Raw genomic sequence first — 17,656 nt, 5'->3', positions numbered from 1 at the left:
TTGTGCTTCGTCAGTTTGTTTAAAAGCATCATGCTGTCAGTTTTACGATGACAGCTGCTGAAGCAAGAATGCATTTCTCAACATCGGCTTGATACAGGGTTTTCCGGCAGACTTGTAAAAAAAAAAGTCAGAAAATCCCGAATCTGTCCGTTGTTGGGTAGCTCGTTCTTGCTTCAGCAGCTGTCTTTCTGTTAAAAAGGATGTTCTGCTGGAAGTCAACAGGTAATTTCCCATCTCCGTCCATGGATCCCTGGTGAGGATAAGGAATGGCTGCAAGCCGGATGGGAAATCTTTGGCGGGCCGGATGTTGGACAGCGCTGATCAGGAAGGACAAGGGCAGCCGATACATGGGAACACCACAAGTTCCCCTCGAAACCACACACCATCCTGACCTGGAACTATATCGCCGTTCCTTCCCTGTCACTGGGTCAAAATCCTGGAACTCCCTTCCTAACACACTGTGGGTGTACCTACCCCACATGGACTGCAGTAGTTCAAGAAGGCAGCTCACCATCAAATTCTCAAGGGCAATTAGGGATGGGCAATAAATGCTGACCTAGCCAGCTATGCCCACATCCAATAAACGAATTTTAAAAAACCCTCTATCACTCGGAGGGGGGTTTGGTGGGGGGGGGGGGGGGGGGGCTGAAATTAGCTATTGAAATGCAAACAGTTTAAATATTTGCATATTTGCAGTGGAGACAGATTCTGCAGTGTCTTCTATAGAAACAGTGACCTACACACCATGGTGTTTGTCCTTGTACCTGTGATTGGCAGGAGCAACTAGATACATTTATAAACAACCTGTAAAATTCAGGTTCATGTCCTCTAATATAAAGCAGAATAGACTGTTCTGACTGTGTTCTGTTTGGTGCATAATAGTTTGATATGTATTTGCGCAGCCGTGTCAATCTGGATCTTTTGAGACTGATGCATGTCATTTTATCTGCACTTTTTCAAATTTCTCCCTTTTTCTCTGCTCGACTTATTTGCAGTTTAAAATTGCAGTTTGAGAGGAGGTTGGAGCTTCAAGCTTCAATCTTGTTGTAAACAAATAATTCAGGATGAAAATCCCTGGACTCCATAACTGGCCTGATGACAAATAAAGCTGAATTTCCATATTTGAAACGTCAAAATTATTGATCTGAAAATTGTGATCAAAATTTTAATCTCCAGGAATTTTCATGTTGCGCAGATCTTTTTAAATTTTTAAAAACATTTGCTTGTGCTGACAACTGTCCCCTTTCTGTGTCAGTTTAAGACACTCCAGGTTATTTATAGCATGGGAGTTTCTACATTGCAAATTTAGAGAATATTTATAGACAATTATCCAATGATTGCAGGACAATAAATATCCTGGAGGATGTAGTGGTAAATGTTGCAGATGTACTTGCAAAGAACAAAAAACTGAAGAAGTTGGAATGTAAAAACAAAATTCTGGAAACTCTCAGCATGTCCATCCATATCAATGGAGAGAAAAGAAAAAGCTAACATTTCAAGCAGAGGTTCTTGGTCAAAGCTCAGTTCTGATGAAGGGTCTATTACCTTATCTGTTCTCTCCACAGGTGCCGACTGACCTGCTGACTGTTTCCAGCATGCTTTTGTTTTTGTGCCCAAGGGTACTGATAGACCCATTCGACTTACATCAATCACTCAGCAGGAACAAACTTGAGCAATACTTGTAAAAGGAGAGACTGGTAGTAGATGTAATTTAATGTGGAGAATGTGTGAAAATGCATTTTGGAAGAAAGAGTAAGAAAAGGGAGTTAATACCAATGAAAAATTGCTGAAGGCTATGCACGAACAGAGTGAATTATGGATTCAGATACATAAATCCTTGAATGTGTGAGTGAACCATACAACCATAGATATTTACAACACAGAATTAGGTCATTCATATCTGGCACCATCCAATACTAATCTCATTGCTCTGCGTTCTCCCTATTGATCTGTTTCTGGCTTTGTTTCAAATATCTATCCGACAATGAAGTGGTCTTTCGTACTAGTACCATTTGCAACTCCTCAGATACTGAAGCAGTTCGTCCTCGCATGCAACAAGACCTGGACAATATTCAGGCTTGGGCTGATGAGTAGCAAGTAACATTTGCACCTGCACCAAACCAGTGCCAGGCAATGATGATCTCCAACAAAAGAGAATCTAATCATCTCCCGTTAATGTTCAATGGCATTAGCATCAATGAATCCCCCACCATCAACATCCTGGGGATTATCATTGACCAAAATCTTGACTAGACTAGCTGTATAACTACTGTGGCTACAAGAGCAGGTCAGAGGCTGGGAATTCTGTGGTGAGTAACTCACTTCCTGGCTCTGCAAAGTCTGCTCACCATCCACGAGGCACAAGTAAGGAGTGTGATGGAATACTCTCCACTTGCCTGGATGAGTGTGGCTCCAACAGCGCTGTAGGTATACCTACCCCACACGGACTGCAGCAGTTCAAGAAGGCGGCTCACCACCACTTTCTCGAGGGCAATTAGGGATGGGCAATAAATGCTGTCCTAGCCAGCGACACCCACATCCCATGAACGAATTAAAAAACACATTCAAGAAGCTTGACACCATCCAGGACAAAGCAGCTGCTTGATTGGTACCCCATACACCACCTTCAGTATTCACTCCCTTCACCACCAGCGATCAGTAGCCAGCAGTGTGTACTATCTACAAGATGCACTGCAGCAATTCAACAACTCCTTCAAAACCTGCTACTTCTACCACCTAGAAGATGAGGGCAGCAGATGCATGGGGACACCACCATCTGCAAATTCCCCTCCAAGCCACACACCATCCTGACTTGGAACGATATCGCCATTCCTTCAATGTTGCTGTATCAAAATCCTGGAACTCCCTCCCTGTCAGCACTGTGGGTGTGCCCACACCACATGGACTGCAAGCAGTTCAAGAAGGTGGCTCACCACCACGTTCTAAAGGGCAATTGGGGATTAATAGTAAATGCTGGCCTAGCCAGCAATGCACACGTCCCATAAATGAATTAAAAAAGAAAATTCCCTATGCTCTGAATTGCTGCCAGTGGCCTTTGCCAGAACCTTATATGTGTGGATGCTGGATGATTTATAGGAGTATGGTTAGCTCTGATACCCCATGCTAAAATAGTCCATTGTCCTCAATGTCCATAATAAAAGCAAAATACTGCGGATGCTGGAAATCTGAAATAAAAACAAGAAATGCTGGAAATACTCAGCAGGTCTGGCAGCATCTGTGGAGAGAGAAGCAGAGTTGAGGGTCAGCTATTCTGTGGCCTTGTCCAATCTACACCTCCTCCTTTGTTATCTCTTGCCCCACCCCCGCTTTACTTGCTTATAACCTTTGACATTTCTAATATTTGCCAGTTTCGAAGAAGGGTCACTGACCCAAAACGTTAACTCTGCTTCTCTCTCCACAGATGCTGCCAGACCTGCTGAGTATTTCCAGCATTTCTTGTTTTTAGTCCTCAATGTCCATGCTCAAATAGAAAAGCCTTGAGTGAGCTGCTGGTAGTTGTGAAAGCAATATCACCCTTAGGAACTGAGGGGCGAAAATAGCAACTTGCAGAAAGTTAGTATACTCTTCGAGTACAGTAATAGTCCACGGCCTTCCAATCATAAGCTGGAGACTTTCTGGTGTTTTTCCACTGTCATTGCAGTTGTTTATGAAACTTGTTTCAATAATTTATAGTTCCACTGCTAAAATCAATAGGCAGTATTATCATATTAGTGACACAGTTGATGCACATATATTGCAGAAGTAACCTCTGGTTATCAGCCATTTCACATCTGGAATTTATCTAGCAGGGTAATAGACGTCCGCTGATAGACAGGTAGCATTGAGTTGCTTTGTGCATTCATTTTATGACTGTCAAGGAGAACATCAAGGATCAATCAGAGCCTGAAACTCTGTGTGAATGTTAACTATCCTCCAATAAACGCTTCTTTTTTTCCGTTGGCTTTCTCCCTGTTTTTTAATTTATTCACCATCTCCCAAAATATTCACCACCTGCAACCAAAGAGTGGGGGTCGATAACCGAACACCTGCTTATGCCAATCTTATCTGGTTTCTGGATGTTGACTGTCTTCCTTCTCTGCTCCATCCTGTTTCCTAACGTTTTTCCTCCCCCTCTGCGAGGAGATACTTGGCCCCACTTGACATTGCCGTTTGGCTGTACATTATGATTCAGAAACTAGGACGTGGGGAAATCACACCTATATCCCACTACCCCATAGCACCTTGTTATGAAGCTCCAGTGAATGCAGCCATGCTGTTGCTGGTTTGTTAATGAACATTGAACATTGTGATTCAGTTGTTAATTATGAAGCAATGACTTCCTTTGGTTTCATCTTATTTAACATATAAAATCACTGATTTATGTGACACAACCCTCCTTGGAGGCTCCTCCCCCCCGCCATTCCGCTTCCTGTCTCCATCACAGGGAGGGGCAGAATTAGGAAGGGGTTCTGCTCCTGAACATTCTTCAGTGCCTGCTGTTGAGGACTAAGTGAAGACAGGATCAGCTGAAATGTGATCACTTCATTGTCAAATCATCAACCAGCATTCACTACCCAACTTTCTTGTGAATGATGAAGACTTGATGTGGGATATTAGAGGCCTGCCAACAGTCATGGAACCGTACCTCAACATGCACCATCATCTTTGTGGAGTATTGGGGAGAAAAAAAATCAAGGACCAAAAATAAAGAAAAATACTTTTCTTCCCCACCACCCCAGCCCTGCTTATGCTTAATCAAAGACAAGGACAGTATCGATAGAGACATAGTGAGGGATTACTGCTGCTGAAGTTTTACTGAAATTTGATCAGTAGGGCTAATATAAACTGAAGCAAGTTCTTGCCCGCATTCTTGTTCAGACAGCAATTTGATCTATATAAACAGCATTAAACATTTAATACTATTGGATGTTCCACAGGACTGATCAGTTGTTGCTCAGTTAAGTCTGGCTATGGATGGTGGACATTAGAAAACAAAAAAAATGGAAAATATTTTACAGGAGTTTTTTTTATATTTTCATGTTGTCCTTGGGATCAGGAGTAAATTGGTGTATTGAAATTTTGTATGGAGTCAGGTACAGATAATTGTCAGGCTTAAAAGTAATCTAGAGAGCTTCTGTCTGTCTGGTGTTTGCGCACAACTATGTACAAATGTTTTCTGTTCATCAAGGTGAGGGAATGGAGCACATTTCATTTTAAGCACCCAGTGTCTGCTTGCTCAATACTATAGTTAGATTCAGAGTAAAGCTCCCTCTAGTCTGTCCCAACAATGTGCCTCCACTCCAAGTTTAGAGGAGTATCCCCCGACTGCACCAGTGTGACCTTTTTTCATTTGACATGCCAGCCAGCCAGCCCGTGGCTTCCCTGGGCCATTTTGCACTGGCGCCAGTATTTTATCGATGCCTGAGTGACTCCCCACTGTGTGCAGAGGCTGCCAGCTTATTCGAGGCGGAGGGGTTTCCTCTCCAATCCGCTGGCCCTACTGGCTTCAGGCGTCTTTAACTGGTCACTTCAATGCAGTCAGCCAAAGGCATATCCATGTGGAGGTGCCCTCCTGTTCACCTGCCTGTCTTGGCAGCGCACCTTCCCCCTGTAGGGCTGCCAGCCCAATATCATTGTGGGCCCTCTGATTGGGCCTACAGCCTCGGAAGCGCACCCGCTCTTCTCAATAGGACAACGAGCCTGCAGGCGGCCCATTAAGAGACCGCCTTCCGGAAGGTTGCGCTGGCAGGTGAGCTGACGACATGGGTGGGCCCGAGTCCCCCATATGGGCTCGACGTCAGGACCCTGACCAAATCCAGCCCCCTGAGTTCAACTTCCAAATTTGGATTGAATTGGGGGCACCAGGAACTGGATTGAAGCTGCCCAAACTAATTTCCTGCAGACGGAAGGTATAACTTTCATATAATTATTTTTGGAAAAATCCAGGATAAAATTGTCCACAGTTTCTGCTCTTGATCACTGTCCAGTGACTCTGCTGGATGTACATATGAGTAGACAGACTAGACGTAGATAAGATGAAGCTTGATGTGCCACTGTGTTTGAAGAGTTCGCCAATGCTCGTTTCAATTCTTAAACATTAGTAACAGCTACTTGGACAAAGTACAAACTGGTCCCAGAGGTGTGCAGCTACAGTGCTCCCAATCTTTCTTTCTACCTTATTAATTTTCCCTCCTCCTCTCTCCTTATGAAGGTATTGACTGCTTACTGAAATAAGGTTCCATTGGCATTGGTGGGTACTTTGTCCAAATGGCTATTATTCATATATGTAAGATTTAGGTTCAGCAGGCATAGCTACCCACAGAAGAGTGGGGATGGAGGGGTTGAAGTCATAGGTGGTTTTTAATTAGTTTATTAAGAAGCAGCATTTTAAATGTGTTGCCTAAGTTAAATAGACAGGAAAGACACAAGACCCCCACAGCAGGTTGAACGGTTTACTGATCCCAGATCATGATGATGGGGCAGAATGGTGGTGGCAGTCTCCCCGACGGATGAGGCAGGCGAGGTGTTGGTGGTCTCCTTGGTCCTCAGGATCCTCAGCCTTCTTGCGCTGACCAAAGTTTTAGGCAGGTGCCAGCATAGACTCCACTTTGGGAAGCTCTCCTTCTTCCTTCTGTCCGAAGAAGACTGACTGTTTCCCTCCCGAGTATCTGTAAATATGCTTTATTTCTAGGGGCTGATGAATGTCCCATGCCAATCACTTGTTTGATTCCAATTTCCCAATCACTGAGGGACAGGAATTAAAAGGAAACCCTTCCCATGCCCATTACTCTGCTGCTGAAGTCAGTTTGTAACTTATCGCTTGCTCGGTACCGTTTGTAAACTACTGCCAGACACTTCTCTGGAGAGGGTACCAGGCTCCATCTTACCAGCTTTAGAAATGTCTTGTTTCAGAGCCTGTGCTAGAGTCGTGTTCTTGGCAGAGATAACATGCCTATGCTATCCTGTGTCTGTCAGCCCAGCTATAGAATTTTTGTTAATATGAGACAGCTATTTCTATAATATCCAATTAATTTTCTTAAGATTTTATAAGGCTATTAGACAGCCATTTCTTACAAATGTAAGCCTTGATGGCGAGTAACTGGGGAGATATTTGTAGATTTTGTGTATTATTATAGCCCCCTGGCTGTTGTCACAATCACCAGAACTCTCAATTTTTGTGTGTGCGTAAAACAGGTGGTAGTGGATTGCTTGCCTGTTCTATGCCCCACCCAGTGGAAAGGAAAATCAGGTGGAGTGTAAAATGCAGACAATCCGCCACCCTGCCTGTTTTACATATAGGCTGAAGTTGAGTGTTTGGACCAATCGTTCCATTTTATTTTAGTAGCCTCCTAATATGCAAATCACTGGTTAAGTGAGTCGAAAGGTTTGGAGAAATTGAATAGACTGAAAGCAAGTGTGCTATGCTTCCAGTGCATTACTTGTTAATTTCTGTGCTTTCAGAAAAAAGATGAGCACTTGAACTACTTCTGTGATTTACTGGGAGTAGAGCACGATCAGATGGAACACTGGCTGTGTCACCGCAAGCTTGTCACGACGTCCGAGACCTATGTCAAGACTATGTCCAAGCAGCATGCCATCAATGCCAGAAATGCACTGGCCAAGCACATCTACGCCCAGCTCTTCAACTGGATCGTGGATCACATCAACAAAGCACTGCACACGACCAGCAAACAGCACTCATTTATTGGAGTACTGGATATTTACGGGTACAGAATGGAGTGGGGTTAACACAGCTTTGAGCAAAATATAGCTATAGCTGCCTTTTCAGACTGTGACTCTTAGAGTTGTTTGACCAGTTGATTTCATTTGATTTCGCAAATGTGGTGAGACAAATTTTTAAAAAAAGAGTTGTTGGTATATCAATTTTTGTGCTCATCAAGGTGAGGAACACTAGGCTGGAAATGGAACACTTTTCCATGTTGGATGCCCACATTCAAGCACTCCAAGGTTAGACTCCAGTATGGTTAGCTGCAGAAGTAGGGCCCTCTGCTCTGCTCCAACAATGTGTTCAGGCCCAACTTCAGAGAGCATCACCTGCTGCACCTGTGCCATGATTATCATTTCCTACAACAGCCATTCTGCGTAACATTTCCAATTTGCCACCAGTTTTGTGCTCCAGGTCTTTGGCTGTTAGAAACTGAATTGAGATTGTTGAAAACCCATTACTAAATGTAGAGAGAGAGGACTTCCATTAGTCTTTGTCAGATTCAAACTCAAATCCCAGAGGTTGAAAGAACGACCTAAATCATTACATTCCTCTGAGCCCAATTATCTTTCTTCTTCTCCTTGGCTATTCCCAAGTGACCATTCTGCTGGACAGTGAGTGGGCTGTTTTGAAATCATAGCGCGATTTGATTTTGACATTGTCTGACAAGTGCACATTTTATAGTTCAAGGGCTACTGAAAAGCAAATAACATTAATTTAAGGTTTTGGGAAAGAGATGCGGGGAGGGGGGGAAATGTGAGGAAGAACTTTTTTTAATAACTTGGAACTCGCTGCCTACAAGGGTGGGAGGAGAGGAGACAATAAATGATTTCAAAAGAAAATTGGTTGGGCACTTGAGGGAAATAGATTTGTAGGGCGACGGGGATAGAGCAAGGGGACGGGACTGACTGGATTGCTCTACTGAGAGCTAGCATAAACTCGATGGGCTGAATGACCTCTTTCTGTGCTGTAATGTCTCTGACTCTATTGAGGATTTGCCTAATTTGTTTTCTCACATCTCTTTTGCCGAGGGATGCTGAGGCACCTATAGCAGACTTGACAGTCACTGAGGCACATGGAGCAAACTGACTGCTGTCAGTGCAGACTACGTATAAAATTGTGGAAGTTCCTGGTCTCTATAGTTCAATACCACTCTGAATTGGAGCATTATCCCCCACCCCTCTGGTTTCTGCCTACACCATATAACTTTTGACAGCTGAAGCAAGATGGGGGGCAGGATAGTATCTGGTCTGCCTCAGTGGCTTCCTATGGTAGCTTGGCTGACATTGAGTAGTGTGGGTAATCACAGCCTCAACACTGGCTTTAACATTTTTTTTTTTAGCACATCACATTGGAACTCTGAATCTCAATTTTGGATCCTAGTGTTACCAAGGCGCCCACTGTCAAATCCTAGTGCTACAGGCTAGCAATATTTGCCTAGAACTTGCTGAAAAAGTAATGGTGTGTGAATGACACACTCCATTAATAATGTTCACATCGGCCAGCGACTTGTGGTAAGAAAGAACTATCCCAATAATTACAAATTTCCACAAGTTGTTGGGCGATTTTGCATTATTCTGCCACCTGAAAATGGCTTCTCGTGCCATTAACCTCCCTGGGAGTTTCATGAAGTTGTTGCAGTTATACAAATTTTTGATCTATGAGAGTAAAGGGTTATGGGCGGCTGACAGGAAAGTGGAATTTAGGCCACAATCAAGTCGGCCATGATCTTATTGAATGACAGTGTTAGATGTTGGTTTTGTATGCTGCCGCCGTATTTAATCTAGCCAGAGAGATTCTTAGACTGTAGTAATTAAACATTAATCTTTATTTCATTACAACTATTTACACTCCACACTAGCCTGTGTGACTCCTCCAAAAGCCACGCTGTATCTGTTATTGAGTCTCTCTCACAGGATCTCTTCCATCATCATGGTGGGAAATATTCTTTACACACACTCGAGATTAATCCTTTCAGGCCCTGATACTACAGGCAGAGCAGCCTCAAGGGGCTGAATGGCAAACTCCTCCTATTTCTTATGATCTTATGATCATTTGCACATTAGTTGCCCATTGAACACACCACAAAAAGTTGCATCTAAATGAATAGCGCAAGAGCCCTTTTAACAACGTGATAATTGTTAATTGCCAAACAACCTCTCTGGACAAGAAAGTGAGCAGTTCATCTTATTCCTGCATGTAGTGAATTTTTGGAGACTTTTAAATGTAAAATTTAATTTTTTTAAATAAAATTCTCTTACTTTTCATTTGCCTTTTTTCCCTCTCTCTTCCAAACTAATCTTTCTTTCCTTCTCTTTCTGTACCTGTTTTGATAGTGAATTCATCCATTATAATTTACCTTCCTTCTCAGTCCTTCTGTTTATTGCTCAATCCTCAATCTCATCGCTTAAGAAGATGGTTATTGGCCCTGTCGTTATCCAAAGTCCAAGATGCTGTAATACAATAGCAAAATACTGGATGCTGGAAATCTGAAGCAAAAACAGAAAATACTGGAAATACTCAGCAGGTCAGGAAGCATCTATGTAGTGAAAAACACAGTTAACGTTTCGGGTCTGTGACCCTTCATCAGAACTGGCCTGTCACAGACCTGAAACCTTAGCCCTGTGTTTCTCTCTCCAGGTCTTACTGACCTGCTGAGTATTTCCAGCATTTTCTGTTTTTGTCCATGATGCCCTGTTGCCTTTGTCATACCATTATTAGCTCTCACTTCCAAGAATTTTATGGTGCAGGAACAAATCCACTTTGCTGGATGCCCTGCTCCAGCAAATTCTGGACTATTGTTCCAGTTATTCCCTGGTCCCACTATATTCCCTACAAAACCAATCTGATTTATGTGTCAAAAGGTGGTAAGTTCTTTTTGTCTATTTATTGCAGGTTTGAAACATTTGAAATCAACAGTTTTGAACAGTTTTGCATCAACTATGCTAATGAAAAATTGCAGCAGCAGTTTAACCTGGTGAGACCATTGAACCTTGTATTTGTACATGTGTGTGCTCAAAGCCTTTCTTTTACTAATGATGACTTTCAATTTAAATGCGTCAGCTTTACCAAGTCTTTGTATTTGCCTTGACTCTAATGTTCTCCTTTAAATAGTGGCTGAACAAACATTCTCTTTAAATGGAGATTCCCAGTAATGGATACCTTCTGAGCATAAACCATAGTGTCTGTTTGTTGAATGTTTTCAATGTTTTTCAGCATGTCTTCAAACTGGAGCAGGAGGAGTACATGAAGGAACAAATACCATGGACTCTCATTGACTTCTCTGACAACCAACCTTGCATTGACCTTATTGAGGCTAAATTGGGCATTTTAGACCTGTTGGATGAAGAATGCAAGGTAAAGGCATTATTGTCGATATTGTGCTTGCTCAGCATAATTTTCTTTTAGTTGAGGAACAGCAATCAGATGATGAGTTTCCCTCTGATTTCATAGCAAGAGTAAATGAGTTTCTCATCACCGGTGGGTGTGATAGCCCTGCCTCTCAGGGAGAGGGAAAAATCAGCACACATTTAAACAGGACAAGAGGCAGGCAAGTTGGACTGTGGGACTGAAAAGGTGAGTAACTGTTTGGGATTTTGCGAAAGCAGTTTGGGAAATTTGGAATAAAAACAGAAAGTGCTGGAAAAACTCAGGTCTGGCAGCATCTGTGGAGAGAGAAGCATAGTTAACGTTTCAGGTCAGTGACCCTTCAGAACTGGCAGATATAAGAAATGGAAAAGATTTTAAGCAAGTAAAGCGGGGGTGGGGCAAGAAATAACAAAAGAGAAGGTATTGATAGAACAAGGTCACAGAATAGCAAAGGCAAACGATATGTTAATGGTATGCTGAAAGACAAAGCATTTGTACAGATAGGGTGTTAATGGACTGGAAATTGAACAGGCGCAAGCACAAACCTAAAAAAAAGTGGGTAGGCACAGCAGAAACAAACTGAACAAACTAAAATAAAATAAAAAATAACTAAAGATAAAAGTAAAATGGGGGGCCCGTCATGCTCTGAAATTATTGAACTCAATGTTCAGTCCGGCAGCCTGTAGTGTGCCTAATCGGTAAATGAGATGCTGTTCCTCAAGCTTGCATTGATGTTCACTGGAACACTGCAGCAATCCCAGGACAGAGATGTGAGCATGAGAGCAGGGGGGAGTGTTGAAATGGCAAGCAACCAGAAGCTCAGGGTCCTGCTTGCGGACTGAGCAGAGGTGTTCCGCAAAACGATCACCCAGTCTCCGTTTGGTCTCCCCAATGTAGAGGAGACCACATTGTGAGCAGCGAATACAGTATACTACATTGAAAGAAGTACGAGTAAATCGCTGCTTCACCTGAAAGGAGTGTTTGGGGCCTTGGATAGTGAGGAGAGAGGAGATAAATGGGCAGGTATTACACCTCCTGCACTTGCAGGGTAAGGTGCAATGGGAAGGGGAAGAGGGTGGGGGTAATGGAGGAGTGGACCAGCGTGTCGCAGAGGGAAAGGTCCCTTCGGAATGCTGACGGGAAGGGAGGGGAAGATGCGTGTGGTAGTGGCATCACGCTGGATGTGGCGGAAATGACGGAGGATGATCCTTTGGATGTGGAGGCTGATGGGGTGGAAAGTGAGGACAAGAGGAACCCTGTCGCGGTTCTGGGAGGGAGGGGAAGGGGTGAGGGTAGAGGTGTGGGAAATGGGCCGGACACGGTTGAAGGCCCTGTCAACCACAGTGGGGGGGAATCCTCGGTTGAGGAAAAAGGAAGACATATCAGAAGCACCGTCATGGAAGGTAGCATCATCAGAGCAGATGCGTCGGAGACACTGGGAGAATGGAATGGAGTCCTTACAGGAGGCAGGGTGTGAAGAAATGTAGTCGAGGTAGCTGTGGGAGTCGGTGGGCTTATAATGAATATTAGTAGACAGCCTATCCCCAGAGGTGAAGACAGAGAAGTCGAGGAAGGGAAGGGAAGTGTCAGAGATGGACCATGTAAAGATGAGAGAAGGGTGGAAATTAGAAGCAAAGTTGATAAAGTTTTCCAGTTCAGGGCAGGTGAAGGAAATGGCATCGATACAGTCATCAATGCACCGGAAAAGGAGTTGGGGGAGGGGGCCTGAGTAGGACTGGAACAAGGAATGTTCGACATATCCCACAGAAAGACAGGAATAACCAGGGCCCATGCGGGTACCCATAACAACACCTTTTACTTGAAGGAAATGAGTGGAGTTGAAGGAGAAGTTGTTCGCTGTGAGAACAAGTTCAGCCAGGCGGAGCAGGGTGGCAGTGGATGTGGACTGGTTGGGCCTCTGCTCAAGGAAGAAGCGGAGAGCCCTCAGACCGTCCTGGTGGGGAATGGAGGTGTAGAGAGATTGGATGTCCATAGTGAAGAGGAGGCAGTTGGGACCAGGCAACTAGAAATTGTCAAAATGAGGTAGGGCATCAGAAGAGTCACGGATGTAGGTGGGAAGAGACTGGACCAGCGGAGAAAAGATAGAGTCAAGATAGGAAGAAATAAGTTTAGTGGGGCAGGAATAGGCTGAAACAATGGGTCTGCCGGGACAGCCGGGGCTGTCTGGGGTTGTGGGACAATGAGGTTGGAAGCTGTAGAGGGCAGATCTCCAGAGGAGACGAAGTCACTGACAGTCCTGTGGACAGTTGCTTGATGTTCGGTGGTGCGGTCATGGTCCAGGGGGAAATAGGAAGAAGTGTCTGAGAGTTGGTGCTGAGCCAGTACAAGGTAGAGGTCGGTACGCCATACAACAACAGCACCACCCTTGTCTGCAGGTTTGATGACAATGTCGGGGTTAGACCTGAGAGTACGGAATGCGGCAAGTTCACAGGGGGACAGGTTAGAGTGAGTGAGGGGGGGCAGAGAAATTGAGATGACCAATGTCTCACATACAGTTTTCAATGAAAAGATCAAGAGCGGGTAAGAGGTCAGAGGAGAGGGGTCCAGGTGGAGGGAGAAAGCTGGAGGTGAATGGGTCTGCTGATCTGGGGGGAGGACTCCTGGTCAAAGAAGTGAGCCTGGGAAATTTGGATCTTTTTTTGAAGTCTGAAACCTGGAGTGACCTACACAGCACATTGGAGCATCAGATGGGTTGGGCACTGATGTCTCTTTCACTGCTGAGTTCTCATTCTCAATTGTCAGGGACTGTCATTTAAATTTTACATTTATGATGTAGGAGAGATGCTGTAATGTCTTGCATGTTATTTTCCTGCCATAGTGGCAGGCAGCTGTGTGGAAAGATGACCTGTGGAAAATGGATGGTAGAAGTTGCTGACTGCTTCTCCAGATAGCAGGGAAAGTGAGATTTTATATGCTTTGTTGACAGGCCTTCACTGTGTGGGAACTGGCAGGAAACAGCAGCAATCGCACAAAATGGATTTAATTCCTTCTTCTGCTGCAGACCTTCATAATGTGACCTTCCCCCACACCCGCCTCCCCCACCCCGCCCCTAGGTTCAAAGCAAGTGACATCTCCCAGGCATTCACTCTAAATATTTAAAATTGCTAAACCTGGAAAAACAGTGCGGGTCAGCCAAGGTCAAGTCAGATACTTGTCCAAAGCTGAATGCTTGAATTGCACTGGGGCAGGGGAGGACAAGGAAAGCGGGGGCTGCTGAATTTGTGGAAAAAAGATGTGTTCAACAGACCTTTTTTTTTATTTGGACAAGAGGGCCAGTGTATCTTTTTTGTTGCAATCATCAATTCTGTTGTATTGCAAATCTACCAAAAATGTTTTTCTGCATGCTGTTTCACAAATACAACGCCACTTCCAAAAGCTTGCTTTTTTGTGATATCTAATTAGGTTTTAAGTCAAATTGGTTTTGTGCCGCCTTTCAGATGCCAAAAGGGGCAGACCAGAGCTGGGCCCAGAAGCTGTATGACCGCCATTCAAACAGCCTGCACTTTCAGAAACCCCGAATGTCCAACATGGCTTTTGTTGTTATACATTTTGCAGATAAGGTAAGTAACAATGTGATGATTATTCCCCTTGTTGGAGTTTATATCTATACATACCCAGCAAACTTATTCACTTTCCTTTCAGAGTCCTTAGCTTAAGAGTTAAAATGAAAAATGTGAGGTAAAACAGAGGAACTTAAATCTATATTAAAGAATCATTGGAAAATAAAATGGAACTAGATTCTAGTAAACCATGCTTTTGTTATCTCCAGACTCAATTATTCCAATGCTCCCCTTGCCACTTTTCCATCTGCTGTAAGTTTCAGATCATCTAAAACTCTGCTGTCCGTGTGCTATCTTGCGCCAGGTCCTTTTCACTTATTACCCATGTGCTCACTGATCTACATTGGTTCCTGATCCACCAATGCCTCGATTTCAAAATTCTCATCCACGTCTTCAAATCCCTGCACAGCCTCTCCCTCCCTATCTTTGTAATCTCCCGCAGCCATACAACCCTCTGAAAATTCTGTGTTCCTCCAACTCTGGCCTCTTATGCATTCCCCACTTTCTTCATTCTACTATTTGAAGCTATCCTCTCAGAGGCCCTAAACTCTGGAATTCTTTCCCTAGACCTCTCTGCCTCTCCATGTTGCTCTTCTGTCTTTAAAGGTCACTCCTTAAACCTACCTCTCCCACCACGTTTTTAGTCACCAATTCTAACATATCCTCCTTGGGTTCAGTATCAATGTTTGTTTGTTTGCAACCTATGAAGCACCTTTGGATATTATACTATTTTAAAGGCAAGTTGTTACTGTTGTAGACATTACTTCAGGATGATTATAAAAAAGTTGTGACCTCGGTATAAAAACTATCCAAACCATTCTAATTGCATAAAAATAAAAAAGCCAACCTTGCTATTATTAACAAGGCTGATATATGAGCAGCGAGGAGCTTGTATCCACTAAGAACATCAACGTGGGATGAAAAAGGCCATTTGGTAGAAAAAATCCATTCCCTTCACAGGCTGTATAATTTACCATGCAGTGGACTTTATCCAATTCACTTAATCTCCTGAGAGGTAAACAACTCTAAAGCCTCTAAAATAGGACAACTCTGAGTAATTTCACCCATAAACTCCGAGGAGACTTGAGTAGAACTCAGAATATTAATCCATATTTACAATTCATCAGTTGCATACCACAAGTGACTCCTTCATTGTTATAGCAAAGTATGAACGATTATGTTACGTAGACTTCAGGCTGTTCTTAAACAGCTGTTTGCCCAGCTCATTTTTTCAAAGGGATTAATCAGTGCAGCATTGATTGCCTCTGTTGAGAACTAAGTAGCTTGGGGGGAGAGGGAATTTACTTTCTTAAGGCTCATTAAATTTGTACTCGTGTCTTCTGAAGCCACATCCCAGATTAAAGTACAGCACAATACTGTGGATGTTGGAAATCTGAAATTAAAAACAGAAAATGCTGAATATGCTCAGCACGTCTGGCAGAATCTGTCGAGAGAGAAGCTGAGTTAACTTTTCAGGTCGGTGACCTTTCATCCGAACTGCCCATAAGGTCACAGACTCCTTCCCTCTCTTATTTTCATCCTTCACGTTCTTACTTTCATCCTTCCTTCTCTTTATTGCAATACGTTGCCCTCACCCCTTCATTTCCTGTTGCCTCTCACCTTCATTGCTTTGCATTTCCCCCTTTTCTCTCCTCTTCATTGCTATCTATTTCCCCACTCGCCACCCCACCCAACCTCTTTCCAGCAACACTGGTCTAAATTGAGTCCTTGAAGCGGTTGTGGTGGCTGCATATTGTATTTCTGTCCTAGAAAGAATGCCTGCCCATGGCATGTAGCTGCTGGGATAATTTCAAATAGTGGCAAGACTTGGGCATGTGTGCATGAAGCATAGATTGGCCTGGTCCATGTTGATTTTTGTCAGAAAATGCTGACATAGACTGGGGCTTCAAAATGCTTACAGTTGGCAGAAATAACACTGACAGTTCATGGTTTTCAACCTGTAAGTGCCTAAAGGCCTGCAGAGATTCAAGCTGCAAAATGATTGGACTTAGCAACGCACTTTGCTCCCCAGTAAGCAGTGAGAGTGCCACCTAGCAATGGCAGATGGAAACACATTGCATGTTTGCTTATGAGAGAAAAATATCATTCAAGTTCACACCAACAGAAATCAGATTCTGAAGTGGAATATTGTAAAACAGAGTTTACATGATACTTAAAATTTCCCAAATTAATTAGTCTATGAAGGATAAATATGCCACATATAGCCCCAGGTATTGGATACAAGCATTCCACATACAATTAGGAGGAAAAGTTACCTTTTGCCACTGTAGTTCCAACCATGTTACTTAACGACTACCCTGCTTACGAGGACTGTTTTTCCATTTCCTGAAAGTACTTTTAAAGACATGGGCCCCTCCAAATTCAGATGTTCAGCAAATGAAGCCAATCCGGCCCAATTCAGCTTGGTTAATGGTTCAGAATTTCTGTTTTGCCCTTAATCACCATTAAGAGAATTCCAACTCTGTTTCCCATTGGGGAAGTTAGTACAAGTTTCTGACTTCCCACAAGTTTTGGACAATCACCCCAATGATTAAACAAAGACTGATGAGCTACTAGTCCAAATCTTTGAAAAATGTTGACAGATTATGGAAGAACCACTGTTTTGAAAAGTACTCGCTATTATAATCCATACAGAACTAAGTTTTATTGATCAAGAAGGCGTTTGGTTTTCTTTATACAAAAAGAACCTATGATACAATTTTCTCAGGTCATTGTATATTTTGACCTGTATGATGAAAGTCATACATAATTGTTTACATTTAAGTGGGTCTAGGTTCAACCTCATTCAGTTATATTGCGATATAAGCAAGTATGCTTCAATTAGCTTCATTTGTGTTTTGGGAGGAACAAAATCAGTTTTGGCATCTGATGCCAAGTGTCCATGAAACCACATTCCAGCATTGCTCAGTGCTTTTACTGGACGAGGGGAGGATATTTTGGGGGGCATATGTGTGGAGAG

The 17,656-nt window shown here is 43.3% G+C and overlaps 1 protein-coding gene across 1 annotated transcript in view; it reads left to right on the top strand.

The window, feature by feature from the left end:
- The window catches only part of myo5b (myosin VB), a 398,451-nt gene that overhangs the window by 232,447 nt on the left and 148,348 nt on the right, over positions 1 to 17,656 (top strand). Inside the window, exons 10-13 of the mRNA XM_068030536.1 lie at positions 7,462 to 7,727; positions 10,622 to 10,703; positions 10,943 to 11,083; positions 14,554 to 14,676. Coding sequence (XP_067886637.1) covers positions 7,462 to 7,727; positions 10,622 to 10,703; positions 10,943 to 11,083; positions 14,554 to 14,676 — 612 coding nt within the window. The remainder of the gene's footprint in view (positions 1 to 7,461; positions 7,728 to 10,621; positions 10,704 to 10,942; positions 11,084 to 14,553; positions 14,677 to 17,656) is intronic.

This window comes from Heterodontus francisci, chromosome 1 (genome assembly GCF_036365525.1).
Source record: "Heterodontus francisci isolate sHetFra1 chromosome 1, sHetFra1.hap1, whole genome shotgun sequence".
Lineage (NCBI taxonomy): Eukaryota > Metazoa > Chordata > Chondrichthyes > Heterodontiformes > Heterodontidae > Heterodontus > Heterodontus francisci.
Note: the sequence above shows the minus strand (reverse complement) of the source record. Positions and strands in the feature narration are given on the sequence as shown.